Raw genomic sequence first — 19,599 nt, forward strand, 5'->3', positions numbered from 1 at the left:
GGAACTAATGGGGATCCATAATAAACCCCAGGAAGACTAGCTGCTGCCTTGACAGGAACTAATGGGGATCCATAATAAACCCCAGGAAGAGTAGCTGCTGCCATGGCAGGAACTAATGGGGATCCCTAATAAACCCCAGGAAGAGTAGCTGCTGCCTTGGCAGGAACTAACGGGGATCCATAATAAACCCCAGGAAGAGTAGCTGCTGCCTTGGCAGGAACTAATGGGGATCCATAATAAACCCCAGGAAGAGTAGCTGCTGCCTTGGCAGGAACTAATGGGGATCCATAACAACCCCAGGAAGAGTAGCTGCTGACTTGGCAGGAACAAATGGGGATCCATAATAAACCCCAGGAAGAGTAGCTGCTGCCTTGGCAGGAACTAATGGGGATCCATAATAAACCCCAGGAAGACTAGCTGCTGACTTGGCAGGAACTAATGGGGATCCATAATAAACCCCAGGAAGAGTAGCTGCTGCCTTGGCAGGAACTAATGGGGATCCATAATAAACCCCAGGAAGAGTAGCTGCTGTCTTGACAGGAACTAATGGGGATCCATAATAAACTCCAGGAAGAGTAGCTGCTGTCTTGACAGGAACTAATGGGGATCCATAATAAACCCCAGGAAGAGTAGCTGCTGCCTCGGCAGGAACTAATGGGGATCCATAATAAACCCCAGGAAGAGTAGCTGCTGCCTTGGCAGGAACTAATGGGGATCTATAATAAACCCCAGGAAGAGTAGCTGCTGCCATGGCAGGAACTAATGGGGATCCATAATAAACCCCAGGAAGAGTAGCTGCTGCCTCGGCAGGAACTAATGGGGATCCATAATAAACCCCAGGAAGAGTAGCTGTTGCCTTGACAGGAACTAATGGGGATCCATAATAAACCCCAGGAAGAGTAGCTGCTGCCTCGGCAGGAACTAATGGGGATCCATAATAAAAACAATACTAAAAGGTAGGGTAATGTAGTATAATGTGGAGAAATGTGGACTAACTTAGTATAATGTGAAGTAATGTAGTATAATGTACTGTAATGTACAGCAGAGGTAGTGTAGAGTAATGAAGAGTAATGTAGTATAATGTAGTGTAATGTAGTATAATGTAGTGTAATGTAGGGTAGTGTAGAGTAATGAAGAGTAATGTAGTATAATGTACTGTAATGTACAGCAGAGGTAGTGTAGAGTAATGTAGTATAATGTAGTGTAATGTAGGATAGTGTAGTGTAATGTAGTATAATGTAGTGTAATGTAGGGTAGTGTAGAGTAATGAAGAGTAATGTAGTATAATGTAGTGTAATGTAGTATAATGTAGTGTAATGTAGGGTAGTGTAGAGTAATGAAGAGTAATGTAGTATAATGTACTGTAATGTACAGCAGAGGTAGTGTAGAGTAATGTAGTATAATGTAGTGTAATGTAGGATAGTGTAGTGTAATGTAGTATAATGTAGTGTAATGTAGGGTAGTGTAGAGTAATGTAGTATAATGTAGTGTAATGTAGGGTAGTGTAGAGTAATGTAGAGTAATGTAGTGTAGTGTAGAGTAATGTAGTGTAATGTAGTGTAGTGTAGAGTATTGTAGTGTAATGTAGGGTAGTGTAGAGTAATGTAGTATAATGTAGTGTAATGTAGGGTAGTGTAGAGTAATGTAGAGTAATGTAGTGTAGTGTAGGGTAGTGTAGAGTAATGTAGTGTAGTGTAGAGTAGTGTAGTGTAATGTAGAATAATGTGGGGTAATGTAGTGTAATGTAGGGTAGTGTAGAGTAATGTAGTATAATGTAGAGTAATGTAGTATAATGTAGGGTAGTGTAGAGTAATGTAGAATAATGTAGGGTAGTGTAGAGTAATGTAGAGTAATGAAGAGTAATGTAGTATAATGTACTGTAATGTACAGCAGAGGTAGTGTAGAGTAATGTAGTGTAATGTAGTGTAGTGTAGAGTATTGTAGTGTAATGTAGGGTAGTGTAGAGTAATGTAGTATAATGTAGTGTAATGTAGGGTAGTGTAGAGTAATGTAGTGTAGTGTAGTGTAATGTAGTGTAATGTAGGGTAGTGTAGAGTAGTGTAGAGTAATGTAGTGTAATGTAGAGTAATGTAGTATAATGTAGAGTAATGTAGTATAATGTAGAGTAATGTAGTATAATGTAGAGTAATGTAGTGTAATGTAGTGTAATGTAGTGTAATGTAGAGTAATGAAGTATAATGTGGGGTAATGTAGGGTAATGTAGTGTAATGTAGAGTAATGTAGTATAATGTAGAGTAATGAAGTATAATGTAGAGTAATGTAGTATAATGTAGAGTAATGTAGTGTAATGTAGTGTAATGTAGTGTAATGTAGAGTAATGAAGTATAATGTGGGGTAATGTAGGGTAGTGTAGAGTAATGTAGTGTAATGTAGTGTAATGTAGAGTAATGTAGTATAATGTAGAGTAATGTAGTATAATGTAGAGCAATGAAGTATAATGTAGAGTAATGTAGTATAATGTAGAGTAATGTAGTATAATGTAGAGTAATGTAGTATAATGTAGAGTAATGTAGTATAATGTAGAGTAATGTAGTATAATGTAGAGTAATGTAGTATAATGTAGAGTAATGTAGTATAATGTAGAGTAATGTAGTATAATGTAGAGTAATGTAGTATAATGTAGAGTAATGTAGGGTAGTGTAGAGTAATGTAGTATAATGTAGAGTAGTGTAGAGTAATGTAGAGTAGTGTAGAGTAATGTAGTGTAATGTAGAGTAAGGTAGTGTAGTGTAGGGTAGTGTAGAGTAATGTAGGGTAATGTAGTGTAATGTAGTGTAATGTAGTGTAATGTAGAGTAATGAAGTATAATGTGGGGTAGTGTAGGGTAGTGTAGTGTAATGTAGTGTAATGTAGTGTAATGTAGTATAATGTGGGGTAATGTAGGGTAGTGTAGAGTAATGTAGTGTCATGTAGAGTAATGAAGAGTAATGTAGAGTAATGTAGTATAATGTAGAGTAATGTAGTATAATGTAGTGTAATGTAGTATAATGTAGGGTAATGTAGTATAATGTAGAGTAATGTAGTATAATGTAGTATAATGTAGAGTAATGTAGTATAATGTAGTGTAATGTTGTATAATGTAGGGTAATGTAGTATAATGTAGAGTAATGTAGTATAATGTAGTGTAATGTAGTATAATGTAGGGTAATGTAGTATAATGTAGAGTAATGTAGTATAATGTAGAGTAATGTAGTATAATGTAGTGTAATGTAGTATAATGTAGGGTAATGTAGTATCATGTAGAGTAATGAAGAGTAATGCAACTTATTTTATTTGTATTTATTGAACCTTTATTTAACTCGGCAAGTCAGGTAAAACAAATTCTTATTTACAATGACGGCCTACCAGAGGGCAAAAGGCCTCCTGCGGGGACGGGGGACTGAGGTTAAAAATGTTTTAAAAAAATAAATAAATATATATAGGACAAAACACACATCACGACACGTGAGAAAACACAACACTACATAAAGAGAGACCTAAGACAACAACATAGCAAGGCAGCAAAACATGACAACACAGCATGGTAGCAACACAACATGACAACAACATGGTAGCAACACAACCTGACAACAACATAGCAAGGCAGCAAAACATGACAACACAACATGGTAGCAACACAACATGACAACAACATGGTAGCCACACAACATGACAACACAACATGGTAGCAACACAACATGACAACAACATGGTAGCCACACAACATGACAACACAACATGGTAGCCACACAACATGACAACACAACATGGTAGCAACACAACCTGACAACAACATAGCAAGGCAGCAAAACATGACAACACAACATGGTAGCAACACAACATGACAACAACATGGTAGCAACACAACATGACAACAACATGGTAGCAACACAACATGGCAGCAGCACAAAACAGGATACAAACATGATTGGGCACAGACAACAGCACAAAGGGCTGGGACACAACTGGGACACAACTGTCAGTAAGTGTGACATTGAATGAGTGTTTGAATGAAGAGCGACCCAGGGATGTGTGTGCTTTGGGGACCTTTAACAGAATGTGACTGACAGAACGGGTGTTTTATGTGAAGGATGAGGGCTGCAGTAGATATCTCAGAGGCCTAAGAATGTAGAGTAATGTAGAGATGTCCTCTACCAGCAGAAAAAAACATGTCCATCACCTCTTTATCCAGTGAGGCCTCAAGGTGCAGTGGCTTGTCAGACATCAGGAACTGTCTGGTGGTCTCAGCCATGGGCTGGGGGCCGGGCTTCTCTGGGGCGTACTGGACCTTACGGATCACCAGGCGCACTGAGTTCCTGTTCAGAAACAAGGATCAGACGCACTGACTTCCTGTTCAGACACAAGGGTTAGATGCACTGACTTCCTGTTCAGACACAAGGGTTAGATGCACTGACTTCCTGTTCAGACACAAGGGTTAGGGTTAGACACACTGATTTCCTGTTCAGACACAAGGGTTAGGGTTAGACACACTGACTTCCTGTTCAGACACAAGGGTTAGGGTTAGACACACTGACTTCCTGTTCAGACACAAGGGTTAGACACACTGACTTCCTGTTCAGACACAAGGGTTAGGGTTAGACACACTGCCTTCCTGTTCAGACACAAGGGTTAAGGTTAGACACACTGACTTCCTGTTCAGACACAAGGGTTAGGGTTAGACGCACTGACTTCCTGTTCAGACACAAGGGTTAGGGTTAGACACACTGACTTCCTGTTCAGACACAAGGGTTAGGGTTAGACGCACTGACTTCCTGTTCAGACACAAGGGTTAGACACACTGACTTCCTGTTCAGACACAAGGGTTAGACACACTGACTTCCTGTTCAGACACAAGGGTTAGACACACTGACTTCCTGTTCAGACACAAGGGTTAGACACACTGACTTCCTGTTCAGACACAAGGGTTAGGGTTAGACACACTGACTTCCTGTTCAGACACAAGGGTTAGACACACTGAGTTATTAGGCAGCAATGCAATACTATAGAGCAATATGAGTAATAATAATAATAATATCTATATTATATACACCATTTTGCCGATGCAGTCATTGTGGTGTGGAATGACTCCATTTACCCTGCTGGTGCTCACAGGACCTCCCCACCCAATCAAATCTGAGCTTCAATGGTGTGAAATTAAGATCTCTGAGACCTTCTGGACTGATTTAAAAAAGTAGTTTTTCCCAAAACATCCCTCCATAATTCGAACTACATTTAATAATAATAATGTACGTATGGGGCGGCAGGGTAGCCTAGTGGTTAGAGTGGAGGGGCGGCAGGGTAGCCTAGTGGTTAGAGTGGAGGGGCGGCAGGGTAGCCTAGTGGTTAGAGCGTTGGACTAGTAACCGGAAGGTTGCAAGTTCAAACCCCCCGAGCTGACAAGGTACAAATCTGTCGTTCTGTCCCTGAACAAGGCAGTTAACCCCCGGTGGGCCGTCATTGAAAATAAGAATTTGTTCTTAACTGACTTGCCTAGTAAAATAAAAATTATTATACAAAATTATATTTTGTATAATTATGAAATGATTTTTTACCTTTTATGTATTTTGTCTTGGACGTTCTCTGAGCAGAACGCTTTGACTTCAAAGTCAACCCCACAGGCCTTCAGAGACAAAATATAAAAAACAGGATTTCGCTTTAAAGTTGGATTCTTTTTCTGCTTAAATGTCATCATGCATTGTTATATAACTGTTACAGTACCAGATAAAAGATTTAGATCACCTACTCGTTCCAGGGTTTTTCTTTATTTCTTTGTTTACTATTTTCTACATTGTAGAATAATAATGAAGACATCAAAACTATGAAATAACACATATGGAATCATGTAGTAACCATGAAAAAAATCAACTGTTCAGAGGAGCCTGCGTGAATCAGTCCTTCATGGTCGAATTGCTGCAAAGAAACCACTACTAAAGGACACCAATAAGAATGAGAGACTTGCTTGGGCCAAGAAACACGAGCAATGGACATTAGACCGGTGGAAATCAGTACTTTGGTCTGATGAGTCCAAATTGGAGATTTTTGGTTCAAAACCGCTGTGTCTTTGTGAGACGCAGTGTGAATGAAACGATGATCTCCGCATGTGTGGTTCCCACCGTGAAGCATGGAGGAGGAGGTGTTATGGTGTGGGGGTGCTTTGCTGGCGACACTGTCTGTGATTCAAGACACACTTAACCAGCATAGCTACCACAGCATTCTGCAACGATACATTTGTGTGTGCTTAGTGGGACTATCATTTGTTTTTCAACAGGAAAATGACCCAACACACCTCCAGGCTGTGTAAGGGCTATTTGACAGAGAAGGAGAGTGATGGAGTGCTGCATCAGATGACCTGGTCTCCACAATCACCTGACCTCAACCCAATTGAGATGGTTTGGGATGAGTTGGACTGCAGAGTGAAGGAAAAGCAGCCGACAAGTGCTCAGCATATGTGGGAACTCCTTCAAGACTGTTGGAAAAGCATTCCAGGTGAAGCTGGTTGAGAGAATGCCCAAAGTGTGCAAAACTGTCATCAAGGGAAATTAGTGGCTACTATGAAGAATCTAAAATCTTAAATATATTTTGATTTGTTGAACACTTTTTTGGTTACTACATGATTCCGTAAAACCTTCAACCCAGTAGTGTAGATTTTGGCTGAACCCAAGAAGCACCTTCCCTGTGTCCTCTGGTCCAGGCTGCAGGGTAACTGAGCACGGTAAATTCAGTGGAATCTGTCAACAGAAATATGAACATTTTTTTCAAAATTAGTACTTAAAACAGCTGACAGGAGGTTTAAAATTAGTACTTAAAACAGCTGACAGGAGGTTTAAAATTAGTACTTAAAACAGCTGACAGGAGGTTTAAAATTAGTACTTAAAACAGCTGACAGGAGGTTTAAAATTAGTACTTAAAACAGCTGACAGGAGGTTTAAAATTAGTACTTAAAACAGCTGACAGGAGGTTTAAAATTAGTACTTAAAACAGCTGACAGGAGGTTTAAAATTAGTACTTAAAACAGCTGACAGGAGGTTTAAAATTAGTACTTAAAACAGCTGACAGGAGGTTTAAAATTAGTACTTAAAACAGCTGACAGGAGGTTTAAAATTAGTACTTAAAACAGCTGACAGGAGGTTTAAAATTAGTACTTAAAACAGCTGACAGGAGGTTTAAAATTAGTACTTAAAACAGCTGACAGGAGGTTTAAAATTAGTACTTAAAACAGCTGACAGGAGGTTTAAAATTAGTACTTAAAACAGCTGACAGGAGGTTTAAAATTAGTACTTAAAACAGCTGACAGGAGGTTTAAAATTAGTACTTAAAACAGCTGACAGGAGGTTTAAAATTAGTACTTAAAACAGCTGACAGGAGGTTTAAAATTAGTACTTAAAACAGCTGACAGGAGGTTTAAAATTAGTACTTAAAACAGCTGACAGGAGGTTTAAAATTAGTACTTAAAACAGCTGACAGGAGGTTTAAAATTAGTACTTAAAACAGCTGACAGGAGGTTTAAAATTAGTACTTAAAACAGCTGACAGGAGGTTTAAAATTAGTACTTAAAACAGCTGACAGGAGGTTTAAAATTAGGACGAGATCATTGACAGATACATTTTTATCTTGTCAGTTAAAATAATACATACAAACACAGTACAACGTAATGAGAGACTTATTTCCACTGTAGTCCCTAAAGTACACGGTACCAAAAAACAAAAACAACAACACTAAACACAAAAAGAACAACAACAACTCCTAATAGAGATGGTCACAGTGGTGTTGAACATTACCTCGAAGGTGAAAGGGTGAGCGTGTTCCCCAAGCTTTTTGATCAGGCGTTCTTGAAGGCGAGTTAACCTCTTTTTGTCTTCGGGCACTGGAGGGAAGGCCTGAATGTTGGCCACGAAGAGGTCCTTTCGAAACGTCAAGCCCAGAACATCCAAGTCCTCACGTCCATAACGGAAGGCGCATGTCAACGTCACAAACACTGAGGAGAGAAGAAAAGAGTGAAATATCATTATAAAACTGAGTGGTTCGAGTCCTGAATGCTGATTGGCTGCCAGCCGTGGTATATCAGACCGATATATCAACAAGGCACCTCGGGGGTTTGTTTAATTATACCTTTTAGAAATGCAATATATTGCTGAAACCACAACCCGTCTAATGATGTCATGATAAGCAGACTAATGACATCATGAGGATCAGGCTAAGGAGGTCATGATGACCACTAATGATGTCATGACAAGTAGTTTTGTTCACTGGTGGATTTAAGCTTAATTTCAAGCTGCCATTAGAACACTAGACATTCTCCTTTCACAGTAGACATTCTCCTTTCACAGTAGACATTCTCTTTTCACACTAGACATTCTCCTTTCACAGCAGACATTCTCTTTTCACAGTAGACATTCTCTTTTCACAGTAGACATTCTCTTTTCACACTAGACATTCTCTTTTCACAGTAGACATTCTCTTTTCACACTAGACATTCTCCTTTCACAGCAGACATTCTCTTTTCACAGTAGACATTCTCTTTTCACAGTAGACATTCTCTTTTCACACTAGACATTCTCCTTTCACAGCAGACATTCTCTTTTCACAGTAGACATTCTCTTTTCACAGTAGACATTCTCTTTTCACAGCAGACATTCTCTTTTCACAGTAGACATTCTCTTTTCACAGTAGACATTCTCTTTTCACACTAGACATTCTCTTTTCACACTAGACATTCTCTTTTCACAGTAGACATTCTCTTTTCACAGTAGACATTCTCTTTTCACAGAAGACATTCTCTTTTCACAGTAGACATTCTCTTTTCACAGCAGACATTCTCTTTTCACAGTACCTTTTCTCTCTTTCAGGTACTCCGGATCTATCAACACCACGCCGTCTGGAAAAATAAGGAGAAGTGAATCTTGGCGTGTGAAATCAGACCCCTTTCATCATCAGAAACAGTAGCCTACTGAACATGGCAAGGTCTCAAGGAAAAAACAGGTGATTTTCATCAGAAAATTATTGATTATATCACACATCACCTATTGCCTGAAGTCAAACACACAAATCCCTGCCGACTAAACCACAGTAACTATATGCTGGGTCTCCCAAGCACCACAAGATGTGCTTCTGAATCAACTCAATTAAAGAAGAATACTATAGTGGTAGTAGAATGGGACATACAGTACACAGAGCAGGGTGGTAGAGGGGGACATACAGTACACAGAGCAGGGTGGTAGAGGGGGACATACAGTACACAGAGCAGGGTGGTAGAGGGGGACATACAGTACACAGATCAGTGTGGTAGAGGGGGACATACAGTACACAGAGCAGGGTGGTAGAGGGGGACATACAGTACACAGAGCAGGGTGGTAGAGGGGGACATACAGTACACAGAGCAGGGTGGTAGCGGGGGACATACAGTACACAGAGCAGGGTGGTAGAGGGGGACATACAGTACACAGAGCAGGGTGGTAGAGGGGGACATACAGTACACAGAGCAGGGTGGTAGAGGGGGACATACAGTACACAGAGCAGGGTGGTAGAGGGGGACATACAGTACACAGATCAGTGTGGTAGAGGGGGACATACAGTACACAGAGCAGGGTGGTAGAGGGGGACATACAGTAAACAGAGCAGGGTGGTAGAGGGGGACATACAGTACACAGAGCAGGGTGGTAGAGGGGGACATACAGTACACAGAGCAGTGTGGTAGAGGGGGACATACAGTACACAGAGCAGGGTGGTAGAGGGGGACATACAGTACACAGAGCAGGGTGGTAGAGGGGGACATACAGTACACAGAGCAGGGTGGTAGAGGGGGACATACAGTACACAGAGCAGGGTGGTAGAGGGGGACATACAGTACACAGAGCAGGGTGGTAGAGGGGGACATACAGTACACAGAGCAGGGTGGTAGAGGGGGACATACAGTACACAGAGCAGGGTGGTAGAGGGGGACATACAGTACACAGAGCAGGGTGGTAGAGGGGGACATACAGTACACAGAGCAGGGTGGTAGAGGGGGACATACAGTACACACAGAGCAGGGTGGTAGAGGGGGACATACAGTACACAGAGCAGGGTGGTAGAGGGGGACATACAGTACACAGAGCAGGGTGGTAGAGGGGGACATACAGTACACAGAGCAGTGTGGTAGAGGGGGACATACAGTACACACAGAGCAGGGTGGTAGAGGGGGACATACAGTACACAGAGCAGGGTGGTAGAGGGGGACATACAGTACACAGAGCAGGGTGGTAGAGGGGGACATACAGTACACAGAGCAGTGTGGTAGAGGGGGACATACAGTACACAGAGCAGGGTGGTATAGGGGGACATACAGTACACAGAGCAGGGTGGTAGAGGGGACATACAGTACACAGAGCAGGGTGGTAGAGGGGGGCATACAGTAAACAGAGCAGGGTGGTAGAGGGGGACATACAGTACACAGAGCAGGGTCTGTATGTGCTATGTATGTCCCCCTCTACCACCCTGCTCTGTGTACTGTATGTCCCCCTCTACCACCCTGCTCTGTGTACTGTATGTCCCATTCTACCACCCTGCTCTGTGTACTGTATGTCCCCCTCTACCACCCTGCTCTGTGTACTGTATGTCCCCCTCTACCACCCTGCTCTGTGTACTGTATGTCCCCCTCTACCACCCTGTTCTGTGTACTGTATGTCCCCCTCTACCACCCTGCTCTGTGTACTGTATGTCCCCCTCTACCACCCTGCTCTGTGTACTGTATGTCCCCCTCTACCACCCTGCTCTGTGTACTGTATGTCCCCCTCTACCACCCTGCTCTGTGTACTGTATGTCCCTCTCTACCACCCTGCTCTGTGTACTGTATGTCCCATTCTACCAACCTGGTACACAGAGCAGGGTCGTAGAATGGGAGGTTATGGTTATGGTTCTCTTAACTAGAGGAGGTTATAGTTAGGGATGTGTTAACTAGTGGAGGTTATGGTTAGGGTTGTGTTAACTAGAGGTTATGGTTAGGGTTGTGTTAACTAGTGGAGGTTATGGTTAGGGTTGTGTTAACTAGAGGTTATGGTTAGGGTTATGTTAACTAGAGGTTATGTTTAGGGTTGTGTTAACTAGAGGTTATGTTTAGGGTTGTGTTAACTAGAGGAGGTTATGGTTAGGGTTATGTTAACTAGTGGAGGTTATGGTTAGGGTTGTGTTAACTAGAGGTTATGGTTAGGGTTATGTTAACTAGAGGTTATGTTTAGGGTTGTGTTAACTAGAGGAGGTTATGGTTAGGGTTATGTTAACTAGTGGAGGTGATGGTTAGGGTTGTGTTAACTAGTGGAGGTTATAGTTAGGGTTGTGTTAACTAGAGGAGGTTATGGTTAGGGTTGTGTTAACTAGTGGAGGTTATGGTTAGGGTTATGTTAACTAGAGGAGGTTATGGTTAGGGTTGTGTTAACTAGTGGAGGTTATGGTTAGGGTTATGTTAACTAGAGGAGGTTATGGTTAGGGTTGTGTTAACTAGTGGAGGTTATGGTTAGGGTTGTGTTAACTAGAGGAGGTTATGGTTAGGGTTATGTTAACTAGAGGAGGTTATGGTTAGGGTTATGTTAACTAGAGGAGGTTATGGTTAGGGTTGTGTTAACTAGTGGAGGTTATGGTTAGGGTTGTGTTAACTAGAGGTTATGGTTAGGGTTGTGTTAACTAGTGGAGGTTATGGTTAGGGTTGTGTTAACTAGAGGTTATGGTTAGGGTTATGTTAACTAGAGGTTATGTTTAGGGTTGTGTTAACTAGTGGAGGTTATGGTTAGGGTTGTGTTAACTAGAGGTTATGGTTAGGGTTATGTTAACTAGAGGTTATGTTTAGGGTTGTGTTAACTAGAGGAGGTTATGGTTAGGGTTATGTTAACTAGTGGAGGTGATGGTTAGGGTTGTGTTAACTAGTGGAGGTTATGGTTAGGGTTGTGTTAACTAGTGGAGGTTATGGTTAGGGTTATGTTAACTAGAGGAGGTTATGGTTAGGGTTGTGTTAACTAGTGGAGGTTATGGTTAGGATTATGTTAACTAGAGGAGGTTATGGTTAGGGTTGTGTTAACTAGTGGAGGTTATGGTTAGGGTTGTGTTAACTAGAGGAGGTTATGGTTAGGGTTATGTTAACTAGAGGAGGTTATGGTTAGGGTTATGTTAACTAGAGGAGGTTATGGTTAGGGTTGTGTTAACTAGTGGAGGTTATGGTTAGGGTTGTGTTAACTAGAGGTTATGGTTAGGGTTGTGTTAACTAGTGGAGGTTATGGTTAGGGTTGTGTTAACTAGAGGTTATGGTTAGGGTTATGTTAACTAGAGGTTATGTTTAGGGTTGTGTTAACTAGTGTAGGTTATGGTTAGGGTTGTGTTAACTAGAGGTTATGGTTAGGGTTATGTTAACTAGAGGTTATGTTTAGGGTTGTGTTAATTAGAGGAGGTTATGGTTAGGGTTATGTTAACTAGAGGAGGTTATGGTTAGGGTTGTGTTAACTAGAGGTTATGGTTAGGGTTATGTTAACTAGAGGTTATGTTTAGGGTTGTGTTAACTAGAGGAGGTTATGGTTAGGGTTATGTTAACTAGAGGAGGTTATGGTTAGGGTTATGTTAACTAGAGGAGGTTATGGTTACGGTTATGTTAACTAGAGGAGGTTATGGTTAGGGTTGTGTTAACTAGAGGAGGTTATGGTTAGGGTTGTGTTAACTAGAGGAGGTTATGGTTAGGGTTATGTTAACTAGAGGAGGTTATGGTTAGGGTTATGTTAACTAGAGGAGGTTATGGTTAGGGTTGTGTTAACTAGAGGTTATGGTTAGGGTTATGTTAACTAGAGGAGGTTATGGTTAGGGTTGTGTTAACTAGAGGTTATGGTTAGGGTTATATTAACTAGAGGAGGTTATGGTTAGGGTTATGTTAACTAGAGGAGGTTATGGTTAGGGTTGTGTTAACTAGAGGAGGTTATGGTTAGGGTTGTGTTAACTAGAGTTTATGGTTAGGGTTATGTTAACTAGAGGTTATGGTTAGGGCTGTGTTAACTAGAGGATGTTATGGTTAGAGTTGTGTTAACTAGAGGAGGTTATGGTTAGGGTTATGTTAACTAGAGGAGGTTATGGTTAGGGTTATCTTAACTAGAGGGTATGTTTAGGGTTGTGTTAACTAGAGGAGGTTATGGTTAGGGTTGTGTTAACTAGAGGAGGTTATGATTAGGGTTATGTTAACTAGAGGAGGTTATGGTTAGGGTTATGTTAACTAGAGGAGGTTATGGTTAGGGTTATGTTAACTAGAGGAGGTTATGGTTAGGGTTGTGTTAACTAGAGGTTATGGTTAGGGTTGTGTTAACTATAGGTTATGGTTAGGGTTGTGTTAACTAGAGGTTATGGTTAGGGTTGTGTTAACTAGAGGTTATGGTTAGGGTTGTGTTAACTAGAGGGTATGGTTAGGGTTGTGTTAACTAGAGGTTATGGTTAGGGTTGTGTTAACTAGAGGTTATGGTTAGGGTTGTGTTAACTAGAGGTCATGGTTAGGGTTATATTAACTAGAGGAGGTTATGGTTAGGATTGTGTTAACTAGAGGTTATGGTTAGGGTTGTGTTAACTAGAGGTTATGGTTAGGGTTGTGTTAACTAGAGGTTATGGTTAGGGTTGTGTTAACTAGAGGTTATGGTTAGGGTTGTGTTAACTAGAGGTCATGGTTAGGGTTGTGTTAACTAGAGGTCATGGTTAGGGTTATATTAACTAGAGGAGGTTATGGTTAGGGTTGTGTTAACTAGAGGTTATGGTTAGGGTTGTCTTACCTACGGGTTCCACCAGGTCAACGTGGTCCACAAAGTCCCTCTTCCCCAGGTACACTGTGAGCTGCGGATGACAACAGTGGCTTTCAGACAATAGTGTAATGAGATAATGAGTTTAATACCAGATTTCATGGTTCTAAAAAGTCAAATATCATCAATATTTTTGGGACTAAAATATCACGTTCCCTTCAAAAGAAAGTAATAATTTAAATATACAAACACAAGAAAGTGTATATGTTACAATTGTCTCAACTGTGTAGATATTGATGAATAAATGATTTCATAAAGAGGAAGTATCTTCAGGCTTCTGTAAGTATTTCTCTCTACGAACATTAACTATGTCTGTCCCCAATATCCCCTGGTCATCCTGTGGTTGACCAGGAGAACTCTGCTTAGAATCCCGTTTAGAACCCTGAGTAGAACCCTGTTTAGAACCGTGTGTGGAACCCTGTTTAGAACCCTGAGTAGAACCCTGTTTAGAACCGTGTGTGGAACCCTGTTTAGAACCCTGAGTAGAACCCTGTTTAGATCCTGAGTAGAACCCTGTTTGGAACCGTGTGTGGAACCCTGTTTAGAACCCTGAGTAGAACCCTATGTGGAACCCTGTGGAGAACTATATTAAAAACCCTGTGTGGATCCCTGTGAAGCACCCTGTGGACAACCCTGTGTATTACCCTGTTTAGAACCCTGTGTAGAATCCTGACACGACCAGCTAGCTAAAGAGAGCAGGAGCTGAGTCAGCTCCAGGCAACTGCTTCATATTCTTCCCACAGTCTCTGCTGCTGCTGCTGTGAGGACCGGTACATCAGACAGCTAGCCATCTACTCTGCTGTGGCCTACAGACTACTTACTATACAAGGAGACACAGGCATGACCCAGCCAGCACCGCCCAGCCAGCATCGCCCAGCCAGCATCGCCCAGCCAACCCCGCCCAGCCAGCACCGCCCGGCCAGCACAGCCCAGTCTGCATGACCCAGCCAGCACAGCCCAGTCTGCATGGCCCAGCCAGCACCGCCCAGCCAGCGCCACCCAGCCAGCTCCGCCCAGCCAGCACGGCCCAGACAGGAGAATCACAGCTCTTAGCAGAGTCCTATTGACCCTAACCCTAGCTCCAGCTATCAGATAGGTAGGTAGTTATTATAGCTGCTATCTCCAGCTATCAGATAGGTAGTTATTATAGCTGCTATCTCCAGCTAACAGATAGGTAGTTATTATAGCTGCTATCTCCAGCTATCAGATAGGTAGTTATTATAGCTGCTATCTCCAGCTAACAGATAGGTAGTTATTATAGCTGCTAGCTCCAGCTATCAGATAGGTAGTTAATAACACAAAGTATAACTCACCTTTCCATTGGGACTTGCTTTTTTGAATACCCTGAAAAAGGACACAGAGAAACAGAGAGAGATAGAAAGAGAGAGGGGGGAGAGAGAGAGAGAGAGACGGGTGGGAGAGAGAGAGAGAGACGGGGGAGAGAGGGGGGGGAATAGAGAGAGAGATTTAGGAGTTGATATAATTTCTCAATCAGTTTCTTCATTCAAATAAAACAACGAAACCAAACTAGATTGCAACAATGACCTTTCAAACCAACAGAATATCTTGATGTGGCCATATTTGGCCAGTCAGACTGTACCAGGTCCATATTTGGCCAGTCAGACTGTACCAGTTCCATATTTGGCCAATCAGACTGTACCAGTTCCATATTTGACCAGTCAGACTGTACCAGGTCCATATTTGGCCAGTCAGACTGTACCAGTTCCATATTTGGCCAGTCAGACTGTACCAGTTCCATATTTGGCCAATCAGACTGTACCGGTTTCATATTTGGCCAGTCAGACTGTACCAGTTCCATATTTGGCCAATCAGACTGTACCGGTTTCATATTTGTCCAGTCAGACTGTACCAGTTCCATATTTGGTCAGTCCTTAGACTGTACTAGTTGCATATTGGCCTCCAGCCTTAGATTGTAGGTTATATAATGCTGTGCCATACTGGACCACACTAAGGTTATTATAGTACAATTGGAAAAACTATCTGAAATAAAAGTATGTTTCTTTTTTTTTCTAATGGGGTTTTCGAGCTTCTGAATCTGGTGGGTAAATGCTTGGGTCTTACCTGAAACCTGATAAGACCATAGGAGTGAACAATGGCGGCAGCAAACCCAACACCAGCAGTGGTCGGTCGCAAAAAAGGCAATGCCACGTGTGGGATTATTTTGAGTACATTGAACATAGTTTTTGTATGAAATGTGTAAAGGTGACTTGAATGTCATATGATGGCAATACTAATTCAGTATCTCTTCAGCATGGAACACCTGAAAGGTTTGACGTGAAGAGAGGAATTCGTCAAGGATGTCCCAGCTCACCGTTACTGTTCATTGGCTATCAGTCAATTAGCAGGTGACACTACTCTATTCCTTAAGAACACAGTACAGATTCCAGCATTTATACCAGAATGTTTAAAATTAAATATGAAAATTAAATATGAAAAAAAAGTGAATTAATGGCTATTTCCTTTGATTACTGTGCATTATATACCAGTTGAATATTAAGTAATAATATTTAGATATTGTAATTACAAAGGATTTAACATTTTGGGAAAAGTCCAATTTAAATAGAATAATTGACAGAAGAGTCAAACTATTCTCAAATGTTGGCTACAACATTTTTGGACATATTCCACTTACTAAAATGGAGAGTCTATCAAGACTAACTAATCCAGATTTAGTCATTAGCTACAGCATGCCTGACAAGTTAATCAATATAATTAACAATGACAATTAGTCCAACATTGTCCCAGACATGCAACCATCCCAGAGGTGGGGGAGAAAGGATGGTCTTTTGCCAGCCACATCCCAAGCAGTTACACCTGATTCATCCTAGCTAGTCAAAATACAGAATCATAATCAAGCATTTTGTCAACGTTGATGACATTTTGGAAACCGGAGGTAGGCTGTTTCCCTGCTACGTTAGGAAGTCACTCACAAATGTATCTTTGATACTGATGTTATTAGCAACTTCTGGGGACAGTGTGGGGTAGCTACTGTAATTAGCTTTAGCTTGGTACCAAGCACCAATGCAACCAGACTGAAAACAATGACCAGAAACTGCAATAACTTTCAATATTTTTTAGCAATGATTTAGGAATCCATGTGTCTAAGTATTAGCTAGTCAGCCACTTTTATTAGTCTCCTATTTAAATCGTACTTCAGGTCACGAAAATAACTATCTAGCTAGCTAATATCTAGCTAGCTATCCCTGTTGCCCGCAAGCTAACCATATAAGCAGCTAGCTACCTTCGTGTGGCTTGACCAAATATGAAAACTGTCTAATAAATTAGGGGTTATTTTACATGATGACACCTAGCTAGATCGTTAGTTAGCTAACTGTGTAACTACTGAAACAGATGATGTCGTTTTGCTATGTTGTTTTGGGGGGCAAAGAACATTGTTTGCATCCATCTGCTAGCAAACCTTTTTTTTTTTTTTTACCTGACCTGAGTTTAGAAGTGTGTGTCTGCCTTGTGCATCATAGCATGCGTGTAGGTGAATCGCTGTGAAATCATAGTGTAATCCATGTGGAATAACTGTGTAAAGAATGAATGAAGGTGTCAAATTATCAGGGTGACATGCAGTCATATTCAGGTCCTGATTGGTCAAAAAAGCTCATTTGACGCATTAAATTATGTTATTTGACTAATATCTTTTTTTTTTTTTTATCGTTGTTGACCCAAACAGCATTCCATACTCAGCAGGCCCATAGCACAACACGGACTCTCTGAGGCGTCTAATACCGTACAACCATGACGGGAGAGGCAGGCATTCTCACCACACCTGGTGTCAAACAGCGTTTGCCTGGAGTGCCAGAAGTGTTTACACTTTTGGCTCTATTCTATTGGTGTCATTGCTCCAGTCAAGCTTAATCAAACGCTGTTAAAGTGTTTGAAAGATAACAAATAGTATTTGGATCCAGGTCGGTCACTCACTCAGTTTACTCAGCACTGATGGCACTCTCCTATCCTGACTGTTAAATGGTGTCCAATGCAACTACTGTACCTCCCTGTCCTCCCTCGTATCGTCCTTCCCTCCCTGCCTCCCTGTCCTCCCTCGTATCGTCCTTCCTTCCCTCCCTGCCTCCCTGTCCTCCCTCGTATCGTCCTTCCCTCCCTGCCTCCCTGTCCTCCCTCGTATCGTCCTTCCCTCCCTGCCTCCCTGTTCTCCCTCGTATCGTCCTTCCCTCCCTGCCTCTCTGTCCTCCCTAGTATCATCCTTCCCTCCCTACCTCCCTGTCCTCCCTCCCTTCCTGTCTTCCCTCTGTATCCTCCCTCCCTCCCTGTCCTCCCTCCGTATCCTCCCTCCCTCCCTGTCCTCCCTCCGTATCCTCCCTCCCTTCCTGTCTTCCCTCCCTATCCTCCCTCCTTCTATACCTGCCCTGTTCTCATTCCCCCTTGCCTCCCTCACTTTCTTCCCTCGCTTTCTTCCCTCCCCCTCTCCCTCCCTCCCTCCCTGTCCTCCCTCTCGCCCTCCCGATCCTCTCTCCCTCCCTGTCCTCCCTCGCTCCCTCCCTGTCATTCCTCCCTCTCTTCCTCCCTATCCCCTCCTCTCTCCCTCCCTGTCCTCCCTCTCTCCCTCCCTGCCATTCCTCCCTCCCTCTCTCCCTCCCTGCCCTCCCTCTCTCTCTCCCTCCCTATCCCTCCCGCTCTCCCTCCCTGTCCTCCCTCTCTCCCTCCCTATCCCTCCCGCTCTCCCTCCCTGTGCTCCCTCTCACCCTCCCGCTCTCCCTCCCTGTCCTCCCTCTCTCCCTCCCTGTCTTCCCTCCCCCTCTCCCTCCCTGCCCTCTCTCCCTCCCTATCCCTCCCTGTCCTCCCTCTCTCCCTCCCTGTCCTCCCTCCCTCTCTCCTTCCCTGCCCTCTCTCCCTCCCTATCCCTCACTGTCCTCCCTCTCTCCCTCCCTATCCCTCCCGCTCTCCCTCCCTGTGCTCCCTCTCACCCTCCCGCTCTCCCTCCCTGTTCTCCCTCTCTCCCTCCCTGTCCTCCCTCCCTCTCTCCCTCCCTGCCCTCTCTCCCTCCATATCCCTCCCTGTCCTCCCTCCCTCTCTCCCTCCCTGCCCTCTCTCCCTCCCTATCCCTCCCTGTCCTCCCTCTCTCCTTCCCTGTCCTCCCTCTATGTAGGATCTTAATGATTCCAGGAAGACATTATGTTACTGTCCAGAGCAGAGTAGCAGACCCTCCCCAACTTGCTCTTGTTACTGTCCAGAGCAGAGTAGCAGACCCTCCCCAACTTGCTCTTGTTACTGTCCAGAGTAGAGGACCAACCCCGACTTGCTCTTGTTACTGTCTAGAGCAGAGGACCAGCCCCTACTTCCTCTTGTTACTGTCCAGTGTAGAGGACCTGCCCCTACTTCCTCTTGTTACTGTCCAGAGTAGAGGACCAGCCCCTACTTCCTCTTGTTACTGTCCAGAGTAGAGGACCAGCTCCTACTTCCTCTTGTTACTGTCCAGAGTAGAGTAGAGGACCAGCCCCTACTTCCTCTTGTTACTGTCCAGAGTAGAGGACCAGCTCCTACTTCCTCTTGTTACTGTCCAGAGTAGAGTAGAGGACCAGCCCCTACTTCCTCTTGTTACTGTCCAGAGTAGAGGACCAGCCCCTACTTCCTCTTGTTACTGTCCAGAGTAGAGGACCAGCTCCTACTTCCTCTTGTTACTGTCCAGAGTAGAGGACCAGCCCCTACTTCCTCTTGTTACTGTCCAGAGTAGAGGACCAGCCCCTACTTCCTCTTGTTACTGTCCAGAGTAGAGGACCAGCCCCTACTTCCTCTTGTTACTGTCCAGAGTAGAGGACCA

The 19,599-nt window shown here is 43.0% G+C and overlaps 1 protein-coding gene across 1 annotated transcript in view; it reads right to left on the reverse strand.

The window, feature by feature from the left end:
- Positions 1-19,599, reverse strand: part of arrb1 (arrestin, beta 1) — a 78,015-nt gene that overhangs the window by 43,263 nt on the left and 15,153 nt on the right. The window contains exons 2-8 of the mRNA XM_036962082.2: positions 15,104-15,134; positions 13,764-13,824; positions 8,831-8,875; positions 7,779-7,975; positions 6,669-6,728; positions 5,553-5,620; positions 4,181-4,316 (exon numbers count right to left, since the gene is read on the reverse strand). Coding sequence (XP_036817977.1) covers positions 4,181-4,316; positions 5,553-5,620; positions 6,669-6,728; positions 7,779-7,975; positions 8,831-8,875; positions 13,764-13,824; positions 15,104-15,134 — 598 coding nt within the window. The remainder of the gene's footprint in view (positions 1-4,180; positions 4,317-5,552; positions 5,621-6,668; positions 6,729-7,778; positions 7,976-8,830; positions 8,876-13,763; positions 13,825-15,103; positions 15,135-19,599) is intronic.

The sequence above is a fragment of the Oncorhynchus mykiss genome, chromosome 24 (genome assembly GCF_057628025.1).
Source record: "Oncorhynchus mykiss isolate SJ-2025 chromosome 24, ASM5762802v1, whole genome shotgun sequence".
Lineage (NCBI taxonomy): Eukaryota > Metazoa > Chordata > Actinopteri > Salmoniformes > Salmonidae > Oncorhynchus > Oncorhynchus mykiss.